Source organism: Hippoglossus hippoglossus, chromosome 3 (assembly GCF_009819705.1).
Source record: "Hippoglossus hippoglossus isolate fHipHip1 chromosome 3, fHipHip1.pri, whole genome shotgun sequence".
Taxonomy (NCBI): Eukaryota; Metazoa; Chordata; class Actinopteri; order Pleuronectiformes; family Pleuronectidae; genus Hippoglossus; species Hippoglossus hippoglossus.
In genome coordinates this window covers 19,409,181-19,436,637 of record NC_047153.1, presented here as the reverse complement: position 1 = coordinate 19,436,637, position 27,457 = coordinate 19,409,181, and the positions used below count along the sequence as shown (strand labels likewise).

At 40.7% G+C, this 27,457-nt stretch overlaps 1 protein-coding gene across 2 annotated transcripts in view; it reads right to left on the bottom strand.

The window, feature by feature from the left end:
* Window positions 1-27,457, bottom strand: part of LOC117759009 (MAM domain-containing glycosylphosphatidylinositol anchor protein 1) — a 172,980-nt gene that overhangs the window by 50,281 nt on the left and 95,242 nt on the right. For both annotated transcript variants that reach the window (XM_034580995.1, XM_034581004.1), the window contains exons 5-7: window positions 16,647-16,843; window positions 14,012-14,144; window positions 799-1,068 (exon numbers count right to left, since the gene is read on the bottom strand). In XM_034580995.1, the coding sequence (XP_034436886.1) occupies window positions 799-1,068; window positions 14,012-14,144; window positions 16,647-16,843 (600 nt within the window). The remainder of the gene's footprint in view (window positions 1-798; window positions 1,069-14,011; window positions 14,145-16,646; window positions 16,844-27,457) is intronic.

The following is a 27,457-nucleotide window of genomic DNA, read 5'->3' as shown; positions in this document are numbered from 1 at the left end:
TAAATAATAACTACAATGGCACCCAGTAGATCACTCTGCCATGAAAATGAAAGCTCATTTAAATTCACCAGATCCTGATTTTTATTAGGATCTGAACCAAATTGCTCACACTCATAGAAACCAGTCCTTTACACATGCCTGATTTTGTCATCCAGGTCCATGAATTATTCTCAACAAAAATATTGAGAAAAACACTAACCTCACAATGTTAAAGAAAGTGACAAAAGTATCCCTGGATCTGCCCCATGTTCCAGATCCACACTGACATTTGAAGGGTTCTTCCCTACCCCATCCTTCCACTAGGTTTTGTGGTTATCCATCCATATATTAATTTTTTTGTGTAACCCAACTTATAAACAAAAATACTAACCAACAAACATAGAAACAAAATGGGGGGTCAAAGCATATCCTCCTTGGCGGAGGAAAATATTAAAGTATTAATCATATGTGATTATGTGTGTGTGTATTTGTTGTTATATAATAATAATACTAATGTGTTTTTATAATCTGTTGCTCCTTTCCCCCTGATTACAATGAGTGAGGAAAACATATTGAATGACCAGAAAACATAATGGGCGTGCATTGATTTCTGTTTTAAAGCCAGGAATTGAGGAATCAAAATTATTACTGGAATAACAAAGGATAAATTATGTTAAATATTTTGAACCCAAACCAAAGGGAAAGAAAATGGACACACGCATTGACATGTACATTCTTTCCATGTCAAGGGTTCACCATAAATGTGCCACCTTTTGATGAACCCTCCTCTCTGTGAACAAACACACGTGTTTCACTTACTCCGGACGACGACATTGACGTTCTTTCGTGCAGGGTTGCCCACATTGTTGACAGCCGAGCAGTTGTAAAGGCCTGCGTCAGTCGGTGTGACCGCCCGCAGAATGAGTGTTGCCCCTCGAACCTGTGCGCTGAGGGGAAGTTTGCCGGTGGAACACGACCACGTCACATTGGGGGGAGGGAAACCTGCAGTCACCTCACAGGTTAACTGCACGTCCTGCCCGGGGTCCACCACCACCGTGTCGTTGACTGACAGCCGGATCATTGGGGGAGCTGCGGGGGGAGACACGGGAGGAAAAGAGAGGAGAGAGAGGATTACAAATGCAAATCACTTCCTCTGTTGTAACACAGAACAGAACTGAGTCTTTTTTTTTGCCTGTGCTTTGCAACTGTTGTAGGGGATTGATGGATGCAGACGTCAAAACCTACAGATGCTGAAGCCTGACAGTAATAATGTAATAACTGTCTCTGCACCTGTCATAGCGAGATGCAATTAAAGGTTTCTCAGTGGGGTTGCAGGATGGTTACAGGAGTTTGCATACAAGTGATGGCATTATGTAAAAGTGAGAATGGGAGTGTTATGCTAATGTGTGTGTATTTATGTGTGCATATAAAAGTGTGTGCACATACGCACAGCCTTGCTATGGAAGAAATGTTCCCACTAAAGTCACTTTTCCACTTTTCAATAAACCCACTAACACCCACTAACGCCCACTAACATCTGGCTTTTGTCTGCAATGGGGAATGCAGTCAATCAGCATCCAGTACCAAGTCAAATGACTGGTACTGTAGACACTGGGTTTTTATCGGCCCGTTCGTGATGGAAACAAGACACATGGCTGAAGGTGCTAGTTTGTTCTATCCTCTTTATTTCCGGAGTCTAGATGCTCACGTTGCTCCTTTTCTGGCGCAACGTTATAACACATAACCTCTGAGCGCTGGTGCATAATTAGCCATGAACGACTGTGTACTTACTGGTTTGTATTACAACGTGCAACAGCGATCTTGTTCTTCGTTTCGTGCAAATGCAACACTGACAAGACAGAGAAGTGAGAGAGAGATTCTCATTTCTGGGGAGTTCGAGATGTCGAACATGAGTCTCAGGGGGAAACAAACAGAAAGGCAAGCTACTCTACTTTGGGAATGGAGTCAATCTAATCGTCTTTTTAGCGAGTTTATCTGCGTTTAAAAAACCTGCTTTTAACGGCCAAATTTGGTGGAAAAGAGGTATAACTATTGGGTTGTTTCCATCTATCCATCTATTATCTGTTCTGTTTGGGTGGCAAATGGAGTTAGAGCCAATTCTAGCTGACATTTGGCGAAAGGCCGAGTACACCCTGGACAGGTCGGAGGGCTCACATATAGAGACAAACAACCATTGACACTTCACATTCCCACCTACGGACAATTTAGAGTCTCTAATAAATCCAATCTGGCCTTGGGTTTGACATCCCCATCTTCTGCTACCGATACTAGCAAATATATCTACTTGGTATCCAACTTAATCCTTGTTTCAATGGCCAAACTGTGGTATTTGAAGTCTGTACATATACTGGTATAAATGTGTTTTCGGCAGCAATAAACATCAAATACACAGAACCACTTATGGATATTTCATGGGAGGGAGTTCCAGATGACTGTGGAGGAGTCCCACTTCCCTGTGAAAACCCCAAGACGCAGAGGCAAGACCTGACCTCCAAACAAATCAGCACACAGCAGCTGTTCATGATTCTGTTCAGACTGCAATGATGATGCAGTCTTTGGATATGGGTATATATGGGCCTGAGTGTATGTTTGTGTGTTATAGTGTGTATAGGGGTTTGAATTTCCCGTCCTTTCTGAGCGCAGACTAATCCGCAAACCAAAGGTAATTCATGTCCCTGTTCCCCTGCTCTCATATCGGCCATGTCTTCTCCACTGCGTCCGTTTCCTGTGACTGACCTAACAGCAAAAGTACAGGATGACCCAAAATGCAACTGCGGAGGAGAAAAAAAAAAATCCCCTTTCCCAGACAGAGATCGATTGGATACAAGCAGATTCAAAATAAAAAAAATGGAAAAAAAGGGCAGAGCAGTGGACACACACACACACACACACACACACACACACACACACACACACACACACACACACACACAAAACTGAAGAGGAAAGAGAGAATAAAAGACGTGACTGAAATGGGAGAGGGGGGGAAGGGCAAAAAGAAAAGAAGGTTATTAATCTTCTAAGAGGAGGTTTGGAGAGCGGGAGGAAAGATTCCAGAGTGACAGAGCACAGCGAAGCGTCCGCACAATGACCGTGTGTGTAAATAAAATTAACAGTTTGAAGCTGTACATCATGAGCAACTTCCAGTGTTGTAGATGTAGTGACCCTTGCGTGCCCTCTTTCAGTGGGTAACTGTGGCTGTGTAACTTCGTCAGTTGATTTAAAATGTGTGTGATTAGCTGTGGCTTAAATGATGACTCACTGACATGCTCATAATAAGACCAATAACCAGGGTCTGATAATGTTTTATACATATTATTATACTACATATTTATGTATTGATATTGCATAGATTTGTGAGGAGGTGGGACAACAAATTCCAATGTATGCTTTTTCTGGATGTGTAAGTGGGCAGTTGCTTTGTTAACAGATTTTTGCAGGTTTGTGTAAACCACTGAAAAAAAGAAAGAAAGTAGGCAATAGAGCAGCAATTATTTATGGTGTTTTTCAAAAACTGGAATAGATTATTATAATATAGGTAGTTTGAATCTTACTATGCATTTACATATGTTGAAATTTGGAGATTTGAATAGTTAAAACAGAATATAATATATTGTTTAGAATGATATTATATAAATTTTATATAAAAATGTCTTACTCTGACTGATATCTGTTGTGGATAATCACGCTTAACACACACTAAAACGACTTGTCCTGCTTGCGTCTGATACAGAGAGCTGTCTGTGTGACTCACAGCAGACCAGCTGCACTGAGCTGAATTCATGTCTGTATTTACATTCAACTCTTCCAGCAGGTTGTTTTTGTGCTTTAGAACAAAACCGCTGTGAAACAATCAGAAATTTACATTTAGTATCTTTGTTTCTCTGCTTTGTCTCTTGACCACCGCTGCTGTCTCTTTCTCTCTCTCTCTCTCTCTCTCTCTCTCTCTCTCTCTCTCTCCTTGTTGAATCGGGGAAGCGACAGTCGTTAAAAGTACCAACATTTATGAAACAGCAGCAAAACATTACGGCAGTATGAACATAAAGCTGTTAACGATCCACCAGTTAACTGAGAGAAGAAGATGAGGAAGAAGCCTCCTACATGTTTTCTCCTCAGGTTCCTTCCACCATGATGTTGTGGTGCTCTTCATTGTGAAATCTGCTTTACACAGCTTGCAGCTAACTCTTCTTGAAGACTTTTTCTCACACTTTTAACAATCCTCTGTATCATTAGCGGCGTTTGTCTCCGCCATTTTTTAAACGTTTACTCCTGAGAGGAGACGGCGTCGTCACGTGAGCAACACAAGGCGCGGGATTGGCTGGTTTACTGCCCCCACCTCAGCAGACTCTGTCACAGTGTGTGCCGTGTATTATAACAGACCCGAATAATCGATGACTAAATTAGTTGCCAACTATTACTGTAATCATCAATTATCAATTATAACCGATTAACAGTTGTTGCAGCCCTAGTAGGTAATGGAATGGTCAATAATCAATTGATTATCAATTAAATGAATGTTTGCAGGTTTGTGTAAAGAACTGTAAGAAAGAAAGTAAGTCTACCTGTTGTCACCTGATTAACATTTCTGTTAAGCTAACTATAAGGTGACCATTGGAAACCAGGGTTGATCAGTGGTTATACTAATCTCTTGTGCTTTGGAAAACGTCTGTGTTCAGTATTACAGTGTTTTATATGAAACATTCTACAGGACTTCACTGCAGTCTAATGATGGTGAAATATCTGTTTCAAGTGGTTTTACTGCCTGGTTCAATGTAAATCTGTGCACTTTCTACAGTATTCTGAAGCTCCAGATCACAGGTGGCAATTCTAGCTGCAGCATCTTGTAATGGGTTTTTTGCATATCTCACCGGAAGGTGTAAATGGGGTGACAGGAAGGATGCATTGGGAGAAATGAGCTTGTGACGAAAATGTCCCCTATTTAAATCCCCTGGGTGGCTACAAAAACCGAGTCTCCCCCTTCCTCAACAGTTACGACACCCCCCCGGGGGTAAAATTACAGGCCTCAGATTCTCTGCTGGAGCTGCTTCACTGGCTATAAATTACTAATCCACTTTCTGTGTGCAGTTGAAAGGTTAGTTGATGATTTTTCCAGTGAACAGAGATGGTCCCGAGATATTTGTCCTTTTTCAGTTTTTTTACTTTTTTTTATCTAACTGCAACTATCACTTTTATAATCCATAGTGTTTATGCTCACACGTGTTGTGTGCAGTATATATTTATTTTTTAGGAATCATTTTGGGGCTTTTATGATTTGAAAGGACAAGAGAATGAGGCAGAGAGAGAAGAGGGAGGGGGATACAGAATCTGTATGTGAGGGATACGATTTATTTTTTGCTGGTAGTCTTTTCGATTCCATTTGTCATTAATCACATTTGAGCAGGCTTTGAGTGTTCATGCAGAGAGCTGTGAACAAAGATTAGCCAAAATGTCATCTGGCCCTAAAACCCCATAAAAAGTATCATTGTTTGTGTTTTGTGTGGAGATATTCAACTCGAACAACAAAAGAAACTAGCTGTGTACACTGTATGGCGAATGGTCATCACGGGAAGCCCCAAAATGTTGACTATGGCTCTGAGGTTGATGTCTTCATAACATATCTGCTTTTATTATTATTTGTATACATGTATATTTATATGATTGAAGGTTTACCATCTCTGAAAAATCCAAAAGAGCATATTTAATGTTTTTACAATTTATATTTGGTAATTTTGCAGAAATAAACTCCAGACTGGGTTTTTTTAAATGGGCACCAGCGGACAGGAAGGCAGAGAATCCAGGCTGTTATCAACCTGAGAGACTGTTAATCCTCAGCGAGAGTCCGACCCCACAGAGTACAGGAAGCAATTCATTCCTCTAATAGACTTTATGCAGTACATCCTCTCATCTAATCTCTTTTTTAACAGATTGCAATTGCTGTAATGAAAGAGGTGCACGGAGGCTCGACAAACTAGTTTACAGATGCACCAAGCTGTGCACACACACGGGCGTGTACTCTCCTAAATGAGTGACAAAAATGTGCATACAAAAACACACACTAATGCGATATCTGTTTAGCTAACCTCGCTAGTGATGGCACTCAACGTGACAAGAAATTGCCGCTGATGTAACAACTGCAATCAGCACATAAATAGCTCTGTCTACTCCCATTGTATCACATCCCGGCAGCGGGAGAGTAAAACCCTGTAGGTCTGACGAGAGTATCACAGGAGCTTCCTCGGAAACTGTTTTGCTCGGTGATTTCTCCGTCTGCGAGATTCAGTTCGAGTGCTGTAATGTGTCATTGTAATCAGGGATATATTGTTGATGAAGCTCGATGCGTCAAAGTGAGTCTTCATGTTGCTCTTGTGGTTTTCCTCTGAGTGCACTCGTGTCATATATTGACATAGAGATTGTCTCTGCATGTGGTAGTTTGTGTCTTTCTGCGATGGACCTGATCAGGATCTGTCTTTTCTTTCTGTCTGATATCATAGAAGCTATGCGTGCCACTATAGATAATAACTCGTATTAATGTACAGTAGTTACCTAACGAATGATTACCCAAGAATGGTGATTAAAAAAAGATGTAAACATAGGCAGAGGTCAATTTAATGATGGTTTCTGTCTATCCACACGCTCTTTTCAGAAATGAACCCTGGAAAATGTCTGAAAAATGTCAACGTTTGGTTTCTCCTTCCTAGTTGTCAAAATTACTGAAATTCAATGATGTATTGTAGGTCGTAATAAAACAGATTTCTTAAGTGTTGTTTTAAAATTTTTGTGTCTTATGTGATATTTGACGCACATTTGTAAAACAATGCAAGAAGGGAAGATGGACAAAGGCCACAGGACAGTGGATGGCAGGAGAGGGAGAATTAGTGGAACGCTTGACAAATGAAAATGAATGGAAAAACCTTTGTAAAAAAACATTCAGCATACTAGGGAAGAGTAAAAACCCACAGCACATGCAGAGGTGGTGAAAAGCTAATCTTAATTGATTACATGCATGATGTCAAGCACACACTTATCTTAGACTGAAAAGAAACACGTGTGGGTTTGATTTCTTCACAAGGTCAAGAATATGGCCTTTAGGAAGTGATTATCACCCTGGTTTAGTTGCTATCGTGCACTTCATTGTGTGAATACCCACTACACACAAACACACACACAGACAACTGATAAGCCCCCTACATTCATTTGTGAAACAAATGAATAAACAACCAAACAAATTAAACACATAATCCAGAGAAAATAATAAGCAAATTATAGAAAGAAAGTCTGTGGAGAGGAAAAAAACAACATGAGAGATAAAACTAAGAGTGAAACGAGGAGGGAGGAACTGAGGATTTGAGAATTATAGCTTCAATTTCCTGGGGATGCGTGGGTGACGGTAACAGTGGGATCAGCCAGTGCTCTTCCCAAAGTAAAGGGATTTATGGGCAGTACAGCAGTTTACAACCAGGTAACAAATGCCTCTCTGCTCCCTCCCTCCCTCCCTCCCTCCCTCACTCCCTCCCTCTTTTCCTTCTCGCTGTCAGTTTGTCACCTCTGTATCTTCAATATCCATCTTTTTACCTTCCCTTTCTCTCTGTCTCATATACCTGGGTCTCATTCTTCCTTCTTTCTGCAGTTTTGTCTTTGTTCTCTCACTATGACTTATTTCTTCTATCACTGTCATGCTGTGATCCCAGTTTCAGACTTAGTGGGGAAATCAGCGGAAAATGTAAGTTTAAACGTGGAGATGGAGGTGTAGCTTTGTGTTTGGTAGCCACTGAGTCAGTAAAAAATATGGCGTGGTGGCAGGTCGGCCTATGGAGCGCTAACAGGAAGTACCAGGTGTGTCTTGAAAAATGGAAGATTTTTACCATCCACAAGAGGAAGAGTGTGTGTGTGTGTGTGTGTGTGTGTGTGTGTGTGTGTGTGTGTGTGTGTGTGTGTGTGTCTGTGTGATAATGGCAAAAAATAAAAATAAAAACACCTCTAGCCGGAACTACCACAGAGGTGGTTTTGAACACTTTGCTGAGTGTGTATGTGTCTGTGGACAGATTGTGTTACTTCTAAAACTGTGTGATTCGGTTACAAAACTTCACAGTCACCTGCAGCATTTTCTACGAGTTAAGAAACTGAACATATACATTTTTATAGATATTAACAAGAAGAAAAGATCCTCAATAAAAAACACAACCTCACATCAGTCTACCTTTTATAAGGAAAAAATAAGAAGTCTGATACACTTTGTTCTAACTCAAAGATCTCAGCACCATAAATATCAGATTTTTTAAATTAAGATACAAACATTATTTCGTCTGGACTTTGTTTTTTGTCTGTAATCTTACTGCTGACACAACTCTCCACTTATATTAGACGCTGTCTCTTCTCATCCATGTTTTTACATTGTGTTGTTTTGTTGATGTGCTCTGTTACACACAACCTTGTGTGTAAACTGGCTGAACAGATGCAGCACACACAGGCTTTAGTACTGAGGGTTCTTGCAGATTGTACATTGATCCACAGCTTTTCAAAGGGGAATTCACACTCAATAGGATTATATATCTATATATATTATACACTTCTTCGACTGTCATATAGTTGTGAAGGTGCACTGTAGAGTTACAGTAATCAATATAAGACTAAATCTACTTGCCCATAATTCAGATTGACTGGATAACACAGTTTGTCAGCAGTTTTAAATCTTTGTGTTTGTGTGTTTTTGCAGCAGTGTGTAATTTTGCTGTGATTCAGCATTTTGTCACATTTATATCAACATATCATAAAAATACTTTTTTTTCATTACATATTTTGACACGCAGAGCTGCACATTAAAGTTTCCCAAGTTCATAAGACTCAGCATTTACAAACTGTGAGAAAGTCTCTCATCAGTGACCGAACCGATTGTATTGGAACTTGGCGTAAGGGTGGACTATGGGCCAAGGAAGAAATCTTCAAAGCTTCAAAGAGCATTTTTGTGAGTTTCTTTATGAAATTAAACAGAGATCTTTGTGAAAAAGAGAATAAATTGAATTTAAGGGCTGTTGGGCCTTGGTGGACGTATGCGCTCTACAGTGTTGTTTTAATGTGAGGTGTAATTTTAAATTGTTCCTTTTGTATTAATTTTTGAATGCGGATAAATTTGTGTTCACTGAACCATTTCACTAATGTACCACTTACTGACACCTAGATGTTTTCTGATGGAGCCCATTACAATAAAAACATCTAGTGATTTAAAAAAAGTATTGTATTAGCTACTTAAAAATATATAATAATCCACGAGTGGTGGTGGTATTCAGACTTTGGTATTCAGAGGAACAAGTTAATAAAGTGAAGATATGAGGGGGAAAAAACTTTAAAAACTATACTAAGCAGTAATGTGTAAGGAGTGACACTGCAACTGATTGGCAAATTGCAATTTTCATATTTGTTTCCATAATGCCCATTTTGACAAAACAAAAAGTCCACAGAAGTCAATCTAATGTTTTGCTCCATCCCTACACATGTCCCGGCCTTGTTCCATTACCCTCTCCACCCCCGTAAGCCATCGTTTTAAATAACATCTCAATCTCCAGAGCATTGCTCCCATGTTTTGGGAGGCCATTGGAGAGGATTTGTCCGCCGTCGAGAGTTACTGGAGGGCACAAGCCCCAGACTCAAATCCCGAACTGAGATTATGATATAAAAATCAATCAATCCCCTTGTTCCCGCGCGGTGTATCAGTGTGATGGCATGACCTAGTTGGATGAATCTAATCTAAGCAGTGACTGACGCTGCAAGGACAAAAAGGAGCTCAGTGGGGGTGATAACAAAATACACTCATTGGATAAATATTATGGAGGAAAAAAAGGAAAAAGCAGGAGCTCACTGTGTGTTCTCCTCTGTTTCCAATCATCTCTATTCCTGTGGCCATCTCTCGGTTTCTCACCTTGTCTTTAACCTCAGTGTATCTGTGACCTTTCTCAGAGTGTTGTGGCCGAAATATGTTTAACTTCAGCACAAACTTAATTTTCAGAGGTAGTAGTCAAGTGTTAGAAATATTGAAAATCCCACAGAAATAGCAGATCTGGGCAGGATTAGATACAGTTATAGTTATTGTACACTTATACTTTATGAAACGTGGAGCTGTGGTATGTAGGTCCTGCCGATACGTGCGCTCAAGCAATCGCAATCATGACATTTCACCTTGTTTTTAAAGCAAACTTTAAAAAAATACAATGTATGAACAAACATCAGTGTGATAGGAACTACCTAAAATGAACGAAACCATCTTTGAGAAATCCTTGTTGGGAACATTGACTTTTTAGTTTGGTCCATGTCCCATCCACTAACAAGGAGGATGTGGGATTCATGACATATACAGCCAGCCACTAGAAGGTGATCAAGATGTGTTGGCTTCCCTTTAGGGGAGCAGTCGTCCATATTTACATACAGTCTAAGGTTCGGTGTGGGAACCTACAGGTGTGTGCATGGTTAATATCAGTACACCATTATAGTTGGCGTGTGTGGCTGTGGAGAGAATGTGTGAAAAAAAAAGCTCATTTTTAGAAAGAGAGTCTTTGGGGAACCATGTTAATGAGGTTTATTTTAAGAAATGTGTGTGAGCAGTGAGAGAAACTGTAAAAAAATATATAAAGACATTTCCTAAACTGCAGCTTCCTCAATCCTCAGCTCCAACACACTCAAGCCAAGTTTCCCAAACTACCGGGGGAGCAGGTTAGGAAGTAGAGACACACACATACACACGTAGACACACACACGTACTAAGCTGTGTGTGTTTTCTGCCACTCTGTGCGGCTGTGCGGTCCAGACAGATGGGCCGTTCTGGCAACACTCGGAGTCCTGGTGCCAGCACCAGGCAGGCGCACAGTGCTGATTGTTATGGTATTTGTGTGTCTGTGTCTTTGGGTGTGTGTGCGTGTGTAGTCTGAGCTGTGGGGGTAAAACTGATCTCAACCACAGGAATCCAAAGAGGGGATGAGAGGTAGACAGAGGGGGAGAGAATGAGGAACACTTACATCACACAGCAGGAGCATTTAAACCCTTTTTTTTTAACTCTCCGACGTGTTGATTTTCAACGCTTGCAGATTTTTACGACTCGAGATAAGTTACAACTAATGGATAGAGCCGAAGGGCCAATGAGCCAAAAATGGGCTCCCTTGCCTTTGGTATGCCACTGCTGATTGATATGGTATTACACCTCATGAATATTATCTAAAATACAATGTATATATACATACATATCAAAAGCTATTCATGTGTTTAAATAAATCATATCCAAGACACACTTAGTCCCCCATAATCCATTGAGGGTTCTCTCTTTATTAAAGGCATTTCTCTTCTATCATAATCCATCATTTACCATCCCTTCTCCTCTGTGGTGTTAGCTCAAAATTAATAACGTGTCTGAGAGCCACGGTACATTCACCTGAGTATTACTACTCGCCATGTCCATCTCTCATTTTCTATCTGATTTATTCTCAGGCTTTCATTTCCTCCTCTTTCTATATCTGTCTGCCACCACCTCTCTCTCCTGCACACTCTTTCACAGAAACTCCAAACTTTGTTCCCCCTTCTTTTATCTTCTGCACCTTCTGCACCTTCAGCTCACTTTAGATAATCTTTATCTCTATCAGGCCTTATTGCAAGAGTGATAACTTCTTCAGTCCAGAGTCTGTAAATAAAACATGTAAACAAAAAAGTCAGCGATACCTGTGGCCATGATACAAAGGAAGCAAAAAATAAAACCCTGTCTCTTTACTCTTTAGTGTGTTACTGAGTACACAGTATTGCCATGAAAAAGATATCATGGATTCACAGTGAAGTGTGAACTCTATTCCTGCAGGGTAAAAATACTCCATTACAAAGTCAGGTAATAAAAGTATTACCTTAAAGTTGACTAAATGTTAGCATGGAATTACTTCCATCCGTGTCAAATGTAAAAGAACTCAAAGCAGAGGAAATGTTCACTGTAACTGATAAATCATTATTTGTCTGCTCTTGTATACTTGGTTGAAACTGACTAATTCATTAAGGGCCAATTTAGTAACTGGCTCATTAATTGAGGTGTCAATTAATGACGTGGTTTGTAAAACAAATCTTCACTTTTGTGAAGCTGGTACCATTTAATGTTGAGTATTATTGCATTAAAAATGTCTTAAACAGTTAATACATTTCTCAGTTATTTGATTTAATTTACTTTCCAACAAGTAATGGATTATTGAATCAGTTGAACTACTTCTAATTACTATTGGGTAGTTATTTTATAACAATGTATCATATTTCATAAGCTGTCATGTGTTTTGTATGTTAAACCTCAATTCCAAAAATATACGTAGATGGTCAAATATAGACGTAGTGAAGGAAAAAGTACAATAATAGACTCTGAAATGTGCATTTGTTTCATTATATGCATTCATTATGCATATAATGAAAGTACCTCAAATTCAAAAATGCACCTTATTATATTCCACCTCAGCATTTAATGAAGAATACTGAGATACTAGAACCGTATGGTCCAATTATATGATGCTTGTTTTAACTACTGTCCTGTTTGTACAGTTTTAGTTTTTCTGCATCACATTCAATGATACTATCACTGATTACCTTCTGGACAGGTGAAGTTTAGTGCCTTGCTCGAAGGAAAGTTGATGCCAAAGGAATTACTTGAACTTACTTGAATAAGATCAATACCACTGTCATGTCTGTAGGGTAAATAAGATGCTATACGGCCAGGACGTGCTGGACTCTTTCTTCAAACTATTGTCCTACACACCAATTGCTGTGTACGGATTAAATAAATGTGATATAATGTGTTAATTCATGTGTTAATTAGTGAGCTATAGCCGTGCTAATAAGTGGACTTAACCAGGCCTTGATCTTCTCATCTGACTCCAAGCAAGAAAGCAAAAAAAACAAGTTGAACTATTTCGGCGTTGGGAGATTTAAAGACGTTATATTCTGTTCATGAGGCTGCTTCTGGTTAACCTATAGCCATCTGTCACTTACTTAAAGCAATCTGCACAACTTTGCTCTTTCTACATTTTCAGTGTATATTTATTCAGGGCCTTTGAGTGGGAGGGGAGGGAAAAAAAAGGAATTAAACACCAAACCCTGAACAGCGCTCTTATCTTCAAATGGTTTATGGGCATGTAGAAAACAAGTGTAGTGCCTCGGCTCTATAGGAAGAATGTTTCATTAGGTTTGACATAGAGGACCTTTCTTTTGAATTCACTGACACTACAAAAAGGATTTAAATATCGCTGATAAAAGGGCTGAAAAACACTTTAAAAAAACTATAAAGCTCTTAACTGTCGAGCACGACTTATACTAACATTCAATCCCGCTGGCATTTAGAAAATGCAGCGAAAAAAAGAAAGGGGAGAGAAGAAAAGGAATTTAGTGAATACTGAATAATAAGAAATAAAAAAAACACAAGCACAGGGTTTTTCCCTCCTGGTGTATCAGTCTGACCATAACAAATCTGACAGGGTTGTCAACGGCAACAATGTTGTCGTAAGTAACAGAGTTGCCGAGCGGTGGCATGGAGATGGACAGAGCAGTGTGGAGTGAATTGGAGATAACAGGAAGTGTGACAACTGAATCTCAGCTGACGGCCCCGAGATGAGCTCTGAGCAACAGAAAAACAAGACAGGCGAACACCAAGCCACGTGGGGGAGGCAGGCGAGGGGCGAAGGGGGACTGAGAGCAAATCTTATAGGAGAGCGAGAGAGAGGGACAGAGGGGGAGAGAGTGACGGAAGTGGGAGAAAGAGAGAGCGAAAGGAGGATGCGATTTCCCCGAACAAGTAAAGACTGAAGCAATTTTAACCTAGAGAGAAAGAGACAGACAGCAAGAGATTCCCGAGCCACGATACAGCAGGCGTGCAGAGAACCGTCAGAAGGGATGAAAGACTCAGAGACAGAGAGAGCAAGAGTCAAAGCAGGGAAAAGAAATGCTACCTTTTGTGAAGGCATTAGCATGTCTCAGTTTGTTTTTGCCAAAACAACCAAACAGCTGAACTTACTGGTCGCATTCGTGAGCCTGAAAGTGACCGACTTGTCCGCGATGTTGCACACATTGCGTACGGACACCTGGCAGGTGTAGTCAGCAAAGTCCTTGGGTCGGAGGTTTTTCAGCTTCAGCACCTTGGTCTCACCCTGGATGGGACAAAACATACAGTTCAGGATTTTCATTACCTGGGTGATGAATAAAACATTTGTGTGCGCTTTGACTGCCGCCTGGTTTTTGTTGCTTCTGTCCAGCACCTAGTTTCCCACATAGCAGAATTGTTTTGGCCACACTGTCACTCTGCCACACTGTCATCTGGCCCACATACAGTGTGGAATAATGGCACTTGGGCGGTCTGCTCCTGTTTGCCAGATCTGGGCCACAAGTAAGCCAAAGCAATACCTCCCATCAACCAAAAGTGGCCCAAATTAGTTTTGTGCTATTTGGGTCACATTCACCATTTACCACATGGGCCAATTTAGGTTCACATCCAGATTACACCTTACCTGAATCACCGCAAATTTGCAAAAAAGTGTTTTGGGATATCTGGGCCACATTGGCCACTTTAGGCTAATATTTTGTTCAGGCCACATTGGGCCAGAAGGGCTGCATCATTGCCTGAAGTTGCCCACATCCGTGTGCTATCTAGGTGGGAAGTGCGTGCCTTCAAAACCTGTCTACAAAACAGGCACACAACATCGTACTGAAACAGAGAATTTAAAAATATATATATATCTCATCACATAACCGTCCATGTGATTAATATGGCAATCATATAAAAACATTATCCTAACCATAGATCTAATCTCTCCACATTGCATAACACATAAGAATATATCAATGAGAGAGCTCCGAGCCTTTTATTTGAGTCTTTTCTAAACTGGGTTGTAATCTTGAATTAAAGTCACATACATTTTTGATGAGCTGCAGTGTGATAAACAGGGTACAAACACACACACACACACACACACACACACACACACACACACACACACACACACACACACACACACACACACACACACACACACACACTGTGTTTATGTGCTTTCCATGCTCTGATTATCAACATATGGATTCATTGTAATGATGAATTTCAAATGCATGAGACCATCAGGAAAATGATACTGAGGCAGAATACATCCGTCCTAACGCTGACTATTCATGAAGCTACTGTATGTCTCTTACCATATCAACAGCTTTCTCTGTGCTTGTCATGCAGATGCTCCCTTTCAACATCGCTGATGGTCGTTCAGATCAAGACTTCATGTCTGATACTGTACGACTGTCGGCCTGCTCCAGTAGGTGATTGACGAACAGTGTCTCAGGCAGCTCTGAGAGGAGCTCCACTGGCTGGCTAATTGAACTCCAGGGGATCTGCTTTGTGGCTGACTGACACTTTGATAAGTGGATAAAGGGGAGGGGGGGGGGGTTCCTTTGTGGAGGCAGTGATTTTGCATTCAGACTGAGAGACTGTTTTTTTTGTTAATTTGTCATCTTACTGACTCGCTGGTTTACTGAACGAGTAACTTGCCGACTGATGGGATGAGCAGCTTATTTCAATATGACTGAGAGCTGACGAGTCTCTGTTAAGAGACCTAGATCTCAATCAGACCTGGTATTAACGTCCCACGTGATCCGATCAGTGGTCAGCGCTAAGTTCAGATCTGAATTCACCTTAATGCGTCCTGAGATCCGATCACTCAGACCACATGGAGGTGGTCTGGGACACGTGTGGCCACATTGTTTTGCTCTGAGGACGTAAATGCATCCTGGGCCTCATATTAAGGAGCGTCTTCTCAGCTGACGCCTCTGACCTGCTGCTGTTTAAATGTGATTTATGATTTTTAGAGCCCGTACACTGATTTATTTGTAGCCACCGCCACAATATCAACACTGATCACCAGATAATGACTCAGACTTTTTCTTAAATTTGTAAAATCTTTCTTCACAGCTCAGTTGCACAAGATTAATTCAACCCCTCCTAAGGGGGACATGAGATTCTATCATTAATGGTCCCTCATCTTGTGTGTGTGAGCAGACGTACTAGGAACAGATCGGATCTCTCAGGACAGATGATTGAACAGGGACAAAGAGCCAGATTTGATGTCTATGTGCATCCAGTACATTTTAGAGCTCATGTTGTAGGAATAAATAAAATGTTATATTTTACTGCCAAGGTTGGACACATTATTTAATCCCTCATTTTTGCTTTTGCTTACACTTAAGCACTCGTCTTCTTGTTTTTCTTTAAAGGCTAACAAAAAGTGACATGTCGGTCCAAATTCTTTAAATGCTAAATATAACTCTTTCTTGAGGTCCATGCACGCTGATTTGGCATTTGGAGATTGGCATTCACAGACCTGCAGCTCTGACTTAAGGTTAAAGCTACTGAAGAGTTCAGAAATGGGGGGTTCGTGAGTGGACAGTTAACTTCGTATGACCCTGGAGCCTCTGGGTCACAACCATAGAGTTGTAACAGTGTTCATGTAAACACTGAACATTCAGCAGAAGTAGAGAGATTTGGAGTGACATTTTCTCAAAGATAAGGGTAAAAACCTGGTTGCAATGCAGTGGGAGGAGGATTATGCGAGAGAAAAACAGAAAGCAGGGGAGCAATGTGTCTGTGCTGCGTACGTGTTCATGTGTACCTGAGTGTAAAGCGGCTCGTAGATGTCCACTCCGTTGTCCTTGCTCTGTTCGATGAGCATGTTCCCGCGTTTCCAGATAAATCGGGCAGGAGGGTTGGAGTTGACGGTGCAGCGCAGGAACACCGTCTTCTCCTGGTAGTAACTGCCGCGCACGTCACTGATGGTCTGGTGAACCGTCAGAACTGGTGTTTCAAGGTCTGCCGAACACAGGAAAATTAAATCATGAAGACGATTGATTATTACAGTCCAGAAGCTTCAAGGTTTCATTTTGGTGCACAGAAAAAACAAAAATAATAATCACACCAAGAAACCACAAGGTACAGGTTTATAGAGGCATAGTTGAAATGGCCTTTACTCGGTCTGATGCTGTCGCCTTATCTGTGCAAAACATTGCTCATATTATGTGTGGCAGTGAAGGGATTTGGTAACTGGGACACAACAGTAAATAAGTGCTGTTTGCATAAACGTGCTGTTTGTTGGCTGAATTGGACAACCCCACTGACCAAAGCTATCAAACAAATGTCCAAACAATCCGCGGGTTTCTGCCATTTCCCTCTCTTGCTGTGACACTCACACACACACTCCATTTATGTCTTTTTTGCTGTCATTTTTATCTCTTTCCCTCTACTTGCCCCATTTCCCCGTGAATTTCCTTTATGGGGGTGTCATCTCTTTCCTCCACTGGATAGGATTTCAGCTGCTGTCATGACCATGGAAGCTGCTCTCCCCCCGGTCGCTGCCCATCGCTCCAAAACTCACTGCCGCCTTCACTCCTCATCACCGTCCCTGCCTCTCTATCGCCTCCTGTGTGTGTAATCCCAATTCTTTGCAGCCTAATGGGAATGTTGCGGACTTCGAACATCATGGAAACGATTTCTGCCAACACCAAGGTGGCCTTTGCCTCCCTTTCCCTGCCTTTCCATATTACCTCTCTCCTTACTCCTCCCTTCCTCCTTTCTCTTCTGTGCTCCTGTCCCTCATTTTCTTTCTCCTGTGTCCACCCATCTCACCTGCTGTACATTTATCAAGGCGGAATGCTGCAAGCTATAGAAAAGAGGTCAGATGTGAGTGTGCTATGTTTCCTGCCACCATCAGGTGTGAGCGTGGCAGCACCCGTGGGACGCAGGAAGGAAAGAGGGAGATATTTATTGTATTTTGGGTCGGAAACGCTTGTCTGGATAAGCACACTTGATTTTTGAGCGTGCTGTTGATAAGGGCACAGCTGTCACACAAGGGCTGCACACACACACAAACACACACACACACACACAGGCACATGCATGCTCACACACTCACATCTAGATCCACACCAAAGTGTGTCCAACCTCAGCACAGCATCAGAGCACATTGTGGTTTAAAGTTTGGAGACACATAAACACACTCGCTCAGGTGGCTCTAAACAACGCGGACGTTGCATGAGACTTTTACAAAGGTGTATCACAGGGTCATGGTACATTGTTATAAATATTTATGATGTGAGAGAACTCACATTTCTGTGTTTTCTGTGCATTTCTTTGTTGTGTTGCCTATGCTAAAATGGGTAATATGCCGAGTTATACACAACAGCAAAACACATGAGACCTGCATAACAGCTTCAAAATTCTCTGAATACAGTCACACAAAGACAGTGTTCGGCTATAAGCTTTTATGTCTATTGAGAGAATTATCATTTCGAAATTAAGGTTTAATTGAAAAAGAAAATGCCATCCTCGCAGCATGGCTGTGTCAGCCTCAACTATCTCAACAATTATTTGTTATGAGTGATGTGACATTCATGGTCTCTTTCACCTTTCCTGCCACTAGCAGGTCAGATACAGTATATATTATTCTATAAAATATTTTCCGAGTAATTACTGAAAATGTCAAAAAAAAAACTCACAATGTGAAAGTGAAAAAGATGCTTGGATCCACCCCAAGATTTGTTTAAATTCTTGGAATAGTTTTTGTGTAACCTTGCTGACTATAAGACAAACAAACAAAAAAACAAATGCAGACGGAAAAACATAACCTTCTTGGCAGAGGTAAAAAAAAACAAGTGGTTGAAAAAAAAAAAATTCTGAGCCTCATATACTATCTGACATGAGTGAGCTGTTTACTTTGTGTATTTTTGTGTATCAGGATTTTCTCAGTCGTTCAGGTCTGAGTACTGTGAAGTGTTACCCCCATTCCTTTTGTTCCCCTGTGGACACCCTCATTCATAAAATGACATCCCACAATTTGGTACAAAAAGCCCAGCAGGAAACTCGACAGTCAGCTACCACCAGTACCTCTAAAAGCCTCTGCCAGCAACAGGCCATCAAACCTGGGCACCTTTCAAAGACACCTGGCTCTTGGTTCTGCCATGTGCATGTGTGGGGGAAAGAGATCTGGCAAAAGAGCAAGTACACTTGGTACACTTGAATTTGTGAATCTGTGTCTGCATGTGTGTGTGTGTGTGTGTGTGTGTGTGTGTGTGTGTGTGCGTGTGTGCGTATTTGTCTGTGACTGGCACAGGTTTTCTGGTTTCTGTATGATTTGCACAGATCAATTGCAGTGCAGAGGGAATCCTAGCTGACTAATATCCTGGTCGTATATAAATATATATGTCTGTGTGTGTGTGTGTGTCAGTAAGTGTGATCTGCTGTCTACATGTGACAGTATGGTTGAATGTGGCAAAAGCGGTGAGTGACAGTTTGACACAAAGAGAGGCAGATACAGACAGGTCGGCTGTAAATGGACAAACACTATAGAGTCACAGGGGATATAGTGCCCATACATGTATAATATGACACATTTAAGATTTAAATTGAATTTGTTCACGATTTCTAATGACTACACGTCAAAACACGATTGTAATACAGTTCACTCTGCTGGAAACATGGTCACTTTTAAAGGTCCCACGTTATCTTTTTTTTATCATAAGATATCAAGGTTCTCATACCACAGCCTGTATTCAGATACTGTGTGTGTCTGCGAAGCCGTCAGGATTTCTGTAACAGTGTGATGTCCCAATGAAACAGTCACTGTCCTCACCTGTGCCCCCAAGCATGATCCACCCAGAGTGCTTACCTGGAATATTCAGTATTTCTACTTGGTCTTTCAATTCATTTCAGCTTTTTTCCCCAAAATCCACATGACATTTTATGAAATATCTCCGTCCACACAAGAACACAAAAACATCTACAAACAGTCAAACGATCATGCCGGACAAGTAGGTGGGAATAAATTCTCTATCATCCATATGTCAAATACCAGGGAAGCACATTTTGAGCTTATTCTCCTTTGGCACTGTGGTCCAAGTAATTTGGGGCGAGGCAGGTGCCTGTGGATACCAGTTATGTGGAGCTGAAATGCTGAATTTAGCTTCAAACTTGTAATCAGACCTAGCAGTGCCAACTGAGAAACCGGTATATTGCTGACATTGCTTTTTTGTTTCCGATGCTTACTCATTACACAACGCAACAGTGGGCATAAGTGAAGTAAGCTGTGATGTAATTATTTTCCAAATGCTTCGTTTTACAAGCACACACACATACATATGCATATACATGCATACACATATAAAAACACATAGATTTTTCAAAGTGTGGACAGGGCTTCTCTTCTGATCGGCTGACTAATCTCCTGTTGCTAGAGCTCCAGAGAGAATCATGAGAGAGAAGATTTTTGGTACTTAAAACTACAAATATGTCCTCTTATCGATATCAAAACAGGGAGCATAAAGTAGCCACGGATAAAACGTTGACAGTTTTTTTTTAACAAAACAATTGTGTTGTTGACGCTTTTATAACCCAAACTCCCGAGGTGATTCCAACTTTACCCAGTTTGGGCCCTTAAGTAAATAGAGACACTAGATGAAACTGCAAGTGTACAGAAATACAATATGAAACTTTAATGAAGCTTCTGATTTCCCCAAAGTCCTGCCTTTGCACACAGCTCAGATCAATTGCACTGCACTGCTTTTTGTTAGCCACAGCTTTTAATGTACATCTTTGCTTCCAAAATTTCGAGCTGCACTGGGAGTCGGGCATTGTTTTCTGCTTAGACATTAAACAGTGGTGCTGACACAAAGACATTTTAGTGTAGTTCTCCATTAGAGTGGGGCCCTTAGCTTGGACAAAATGAAAGCATGTTGCTGAAGTACACAGTCACATATATTTTGTTACTTTTATACCAAGTGAAAAACAAATAATACAAATTGTAAACTTTACAACAAAGTGGTAATCAGCTAAAAATAGCATCTGATTTATGTCTGTCTTTCAAGAAAGGCCTTCGCATATTTGTTTAGGAATATAATCGGTATTTTAAAACTCTTGACTTGAGAATTTAACCAAATTGCATTTTAATTTGAAGAAATTACGCAACTATTGTCCCATTATAAATTATCAATTTATACGAGTGAAGATTAAATCATTGCACTGTTGATGCTCTTTAACTCTCAGTGAGTCAAAGTCAAAAATAACATATTTTGCTTGATAATTAAACGGCTTTATTAACATATTGGTGTTGTTACAATCCACAAACTTTACTTCTTAAAAGTGTAAAGCTCTTGTACAGATTTGTGCGCTTGTCTTTTTCTTCTATATTTAACTTTTCTGCATTTGGAAAGGCTAGAAGGAGTCTGGCTAAAAAAATATCTCTCACTGGTTTCACATCAACAAGGCCCCATTTATTTTTACCCTTTTATCTGTTGTATTTTAAAATAGTTGCTCCAATCCCCTTTAACCTGCGCAATAGATTACATCTAGATTAGTGTTGACCAGGGACTTAATTTCACAGCCCAAACAGCTGAATACACAGAATGCTTCTTTCATGGTCTTAAAATGTGTCTGGTCGTGATCAATTCTTCATTATCCAAGCTAAAAACAAATAATTAAAAATGACCAGAGTAACCATGGCGATGAAAGAATCGGAGATGTACTGAGAAGCAATCCATCCTGGTGGTCAGGGTTGACCGAGTGTGTTTTTGTAACAAGTTGACCTCTGCTGGGTGCTTCCCCTGCAGGAGGACGCAATAGACTCCAAATCCTCTTTGATTTCCAATAACATGTCCTGTACTCTAATAGCTCTCTAGGAGTAGACGGCCATTAGGGGACCGAAGAGAAGATGACAGGTCCAATTGAGTGTGGGCGTGCGGTGGAGGAGAATAAGGTGTGGTGTGCAGTGTGTGTGCAGCCTGGTGCGTGTCTGTGCGGGGTGTTTTGGTTCAGGGATGTGATTGTGTGAGTAATACTGTATATACAGTATCTATTATGTGACATAGAACAGCGAATGTATTATCCTCAGTAATCAGCTGTAATCACTTTGATACACTGGGGGTCACTGCGGAATAGATGAACAATTAGCTAAATAATAGGTCCCACAGAAACTGCATAAATATATAAGAAAGGGGAAAAAAGACAAACATACAGTAATCATGCTAAAGAGATGGAGAACATTTTCCATTCAAAACAGAACAAATGAGCAGAGTTGCTGTACCAGCACAAAGTGGGATAATCAAGTTGATTCATTGAAAATGTGGAGTTTTTTCTAGAAAAGGTTTTAAATCTCAGTTGCTGCACACTCCACTCTCCATATGCTTGGATCTGGTGCAGGTTTAGCAAATAACAAAACTATCCAACAAGAATAAATACAGTCCAGAGCCATGCTAGCAGCCCGGTGTGATTTTACTCAGGGACAGTGTTGCTTTGAGCTGAATGCTACTGCTGGCATGTTAACATGCTCACATGCTCATGTTTAACAGGTACAATGCTTAACATGGTTCACCATCTTAGTTTAGTTTAGACTACTTTGATTCATCCTGTTTGTATATATTTCCATGACAATTCAATTGTTGAGATATCTCAGTTTGGAAAAATGTAAACATGACTACCCAAAACAATATATACAAAATGAGTTCTTTAAATTAAGCAAAAAACAAACAAACCAAAGAAAAATGTAAAAAAAAATCATATATATAATATATTTGATATTTCACATAGAAGCAAAGCAAATTGCATTTTAACTTGTTATCAGTCAGCAGTGATTGACTTTAAATGATGGAAATACATTTTCAGAAGAGCACTGATTCCCTTGTACTGCAGGCCAATGTAACATGTGGACTTTTATGTGCTCTGATATTATGCCGAGATGTAAGTTTGCAGCCAAATAATCTTCTATCATCATTTTTAAGCAGTGATGGTCAAAACAGTTCCCTCATGTTGGATAAATTCATAAATATCACTGAGGATAAATCCAGCTTTTGATAAATCCAGGACAACAAAGGCAGTTTTTTTCTGATTGGTAATCATGTGATGGACATTTGGATGTAATGAAAACGACAACGTAATGATGCATGACGGCTGAACAGCCCAGAAAATGTTCAGTCCACAGCTGTCCACTAAAAAATGGTTACTATCGACAACAGACATCAGTCTGTAGTAATAAATGTTTATCCCACCAACTACACAAAACAACTCTACCTCTTTTTTCCTCTCCCTTCCTCTCCCTTTCTCTCACACACAGATTGAAAACACATTCGTATTAACCACACACACACACACATGCCTGTGCACAGTCACACGCACAGTGAGAGAAGCCTGCGCATACAGAGGCACGAACAGAGGCAGACTTGCTGTTTGATCCAGCTTCGCGTCTCGTCAATTATTCATCATTCTGCTCATAGACATCGCCATAAAGAGGACATAAAACATGCACGAGGCCCACATTTAGAAATAACGAGAACATTGCCTGTGTTTAAAATGCAATGTTCAGAAGTAAAGATTGATTTAGGTTGATTTTCTTTTACTCAGTTTTTTTTTTGGTATGACAAAAATCACAGTTCTTTTTTTCACTGGTGCCCAAGTCTTTAGCCCATAAGAACAATGAATGACAGAGGGATGGACGGATGAAGTAAGACTAGTGAGACTGTTCCAGTAATATAAATACCAATGTATAGAGTCAAAGGAATCTGATTGGTTCATGGGTGAATGTAATCAATGTGTCGTGTCTTTTTACGCAACCGCACCCTACGAATGCCAACAGTCTCCTTTTATAGTGAAAGACGATTGGGAAGGGAGAGAGGGAATGGAAAAGTGGATCGATCATTAAACGAGATCATTGAAATGAGAGATGACTTTACATTATCAACAGAGTGAAAAATAAAAAGGAGGAAGCAGACAGAAGGTGACCAGAAAAACACAACAACAACATAAATTCAGCAGTTTTATCCTGCACTGTATGAATATCATATTTCACCAAACATAAATAAAATTAATCTCAGATACAATAATATGTGGTATTATATATGTGGAGAACCCACAAATTTTTGGTGCTAATCTGGATTAGGGGGCTGATCCACATTTTATTAAATCTGTTCGACTTGCTATAGCATTTCGTTTTTCAACATTTTCACCATTTTCCCAGGGAATGATTTAGGAATGTTGATAGGAAAAAAACAGACATATTTAAGGGAGGTGATTTCTATCAGTGAAATTTGGTGCTGCCTGATTGGATGTAAGGAGACTGTTGGGCCTTGGCAGAGGTAGTGTAGAGTGTAAACTGTAAAACTATTCTGTTAAAATGACTCTCCACGTTTGGCTTCATCCTAAACTCTCCTGATAGATTACAAAGAATGTGGAGAACACAGCAGTTTACGCGTCATCCGTGTTACACCTTGTATTGTTAAAGGTTTACCAGAACAGGAGCCTGGGATAAAAGGAATTGCACCTTGAGTCTTCTCCCCAACTAGCACTTAGGAATTTAGCTGAAAATGGTGCATTTTGGTTGAGCCAGCAGGTTATGTACAAGCTTTAATTATGCTTTTGTCAGCAAAGAGCCTGAAATTGTATTAAACATTAATGGTGGGGTGATTCTATAATTCTAATCCATGTAAAAGGCTCATTTTGGCTTGATTGGTTATGAGAGGGACAGTGTGACTGCACGGCAGAGGTGACTGCAAAGAGGGTGAGATGCGAAAGAGGCACAGCTCACTCGTTTAGCTTTAACATACACACAAACCTATACAAAAGTGCACACCTACAACACACAAACAAATAGCCACACAAACTCCTCAGGGCCAAAACATGGATCCCATGAATCACAGTCCCCTTGCTGCAGCCCCAGAAGGCACAAAGTCCTTCTATGCCCCCATAAGTGCCTTCTGAAGTTATCTGTAGGGAGCAGAGAGGATAAAGGATGCCCTTCTTACTGCTCCTGTAGTCATGTGGATGCCCAGGTCATGTAGCAGCTGGGCTAAATGCACAATATGTGCATGTGTTTTGGTTTAAGAAAAAAAACAGGCTGAAATCTCCCAAAATGTGTGGGCACAGCCAGGTGACAGATGTGTAATGCTTAACCCTTTGGCTTGCTGCATATTTAATTAGCTTTGTAGCATCCAGGGCACAGTGGACCAGAGCAATAGAGCATATAGAAAACACACAGAGACCCACACACAGTAATATAGGCTGCTGCGGCTTTTAGAATTATTAAATTGCTTGTGTTTTATTGTGTTGTGTTGTGGGACAAACTCTACACTCAGGGGCAATCTGCACAACGCCTTTATTAAACCAGCTCTGGACCACTTGTGTGGATTCCTGCTCAGATACTAAAGTGGTATTCCAGCACAACTTCACTTTCATTGTCGCCTGGTTAACAGGAGACTGTGAACAAAGACATAAACAGGAGTGACGAGACTCCCAAGATAACGACAGACCCGGAGTCACAGGGTGCACAAGTCTCATCAGTCATCAGTCTCAAAGAGAAGCTGGGATTGTTTTTATTGCTTAGCGGGATTGAGGAACACGATGTAGAAGATGAACCATATTACACAACTATAGCGCAGTGCCCATTCTGTTTTGAATTGGCTGTTTGTTTGGCCTGTGGTGATGCTAGTTGTAGCTTTTCTTTCTGAAGCTGTTAAAGTGACCAGGGGCCTGTGCTACGAAGCGAGTTCAACATACCCAGGATATCTAGATATCCTGGGTATGTTGAACTTAACCTAATAATTGCAATCAGGCTAAGCGGTCACACAGAGCTGGTTATCAACTCTTTAAGTCAACCCAGGTTTGCCTTATGAGCACGGGCACATAAAGGGGTTTGTTTACTGCATATGACCAATCACTGACATGGACAAGAGAACTGACAGCGGAGCCTCATATTCCGCAACAAGGAGCAAACGGTTATACTAGAAAAATACAAGGAGAACAAACTCATTATTTCGACTAAAAGAAACACAGCTACAGCTGCTAAATGCAGGAAGGACAGCTGTTAACAAAATCTCTGATCGTGTAAATGTGTAAGTTACAGAGCCCCCTGGTGACATTTGGGAAAAAAAACTATATTACGTGACCATGAAATAATAGCGCTTGGGTGAAAGATAAATAACTCGGGGCCACGAAATATGAAGCTTTTCTTTACAAACAGGACCTGTCGAACTGACCTGAAGAAGCCTCTGGGATGAGAGATGAAACATTTCACTTAATCACATGATGTAGCCCCTAAAATGACAAACGCTGTGATTGAGGCCATACTAGTGTGGAAACGTTTGCAATTAATAGTCAATAAAAACATATGGACGTATTTTTTCGTGCGCCATGGCACAGGGAATGTGACTGCATCATGATGGTGACAGGATGCGCCTGGAGCATCTGGGAACAGGGAGAGATTGAGATGTACTGGGTGTGTTAGCAGAGGGGACCGACTTAACCAACCAGGCATTGTTTTATACTTTCATTATCCTTCCCTTTAAGGAGAGTGCGCCCCACACAACAGTGAAGTGTCACTGTGGTGAGGGCTGACTGTCTCAGAGAGAGAGAGAGAGAGAGAGAGAGAGAGAGAGAGAGAGAGAGGGGCTGGGGGATGGGGGCTGTCATAAGGAAAATCTATAGACTATCTATCCATAATTCAAAATAAATATATAATTTCATAAGATAAACCTATTTAAAGGGAAGGATAAAAGTATCTAAATATGTCTGGTTATTCCCAACGCTAACACACCCAGTACATCATTGTCTGTGGTACTGTGAGCACATTGCTCCTACGTGTCCGGTTGGTTATGTTCGGTTCCAGCAGCTGACAAAGGTTTATTATTACCTTATTTTTTTATTCTTTTGCACCACAGGATCCTCTAAGAACAGTGATGTCATGTTTCAAAGGATTTGATTGTTCAGTGGGCGGAGCTTTTACACAGGCTGATCTCTTAAACCCAGAATTTAACCTGAAGTTACCCCGATAACTGCAAATCCTGCTTCGTAGTACAGGCCACTGCAGTAATTGAGCCACAGCATGTAAAGATCTGCTGCTGTACTCAATCTACAGAACCCTGAAGCTGCACCAACGCTGCTGCACAAAGAGCTGTTCACTTGTTTATTCAAAGTTCAAGTTCAGTGAAGCTCAACTCAACTATGCAGAACCAACAACTGGAGAATCATTTGTTGTTACTGTTGTTGTGAACACGCATTTGTCGCGATCAACAACGTAATTTATGTTGATAAGTCCGAGCCACTACTGCTACAGAGAGCGCTGTCGCCTGTTAATTCAGTTTATTGATATTGAGCGTATCCCATGTCCAAATCGCACTAAAGACAACACTGCAGTTCCTCGGGCCCTCTACAATACACTTGCCAAGTGTGAAGCCGATGAGATGAACGGTTCTGTAGATATGTGAGTCACATACACACAGATATCACTGAAATTATTATATAGATGTCAGAAATATTGGAAAACATTACCTTGGGTCAGTAAATATAACCTAAATGATTTGTGGATGCAGGTATTATTGAACCTGATTTAATAACTAGTGATGAAACAGTTAGCGTGTTGATGATAGGTCACAAGCTTTGTTAAAAGTGTAA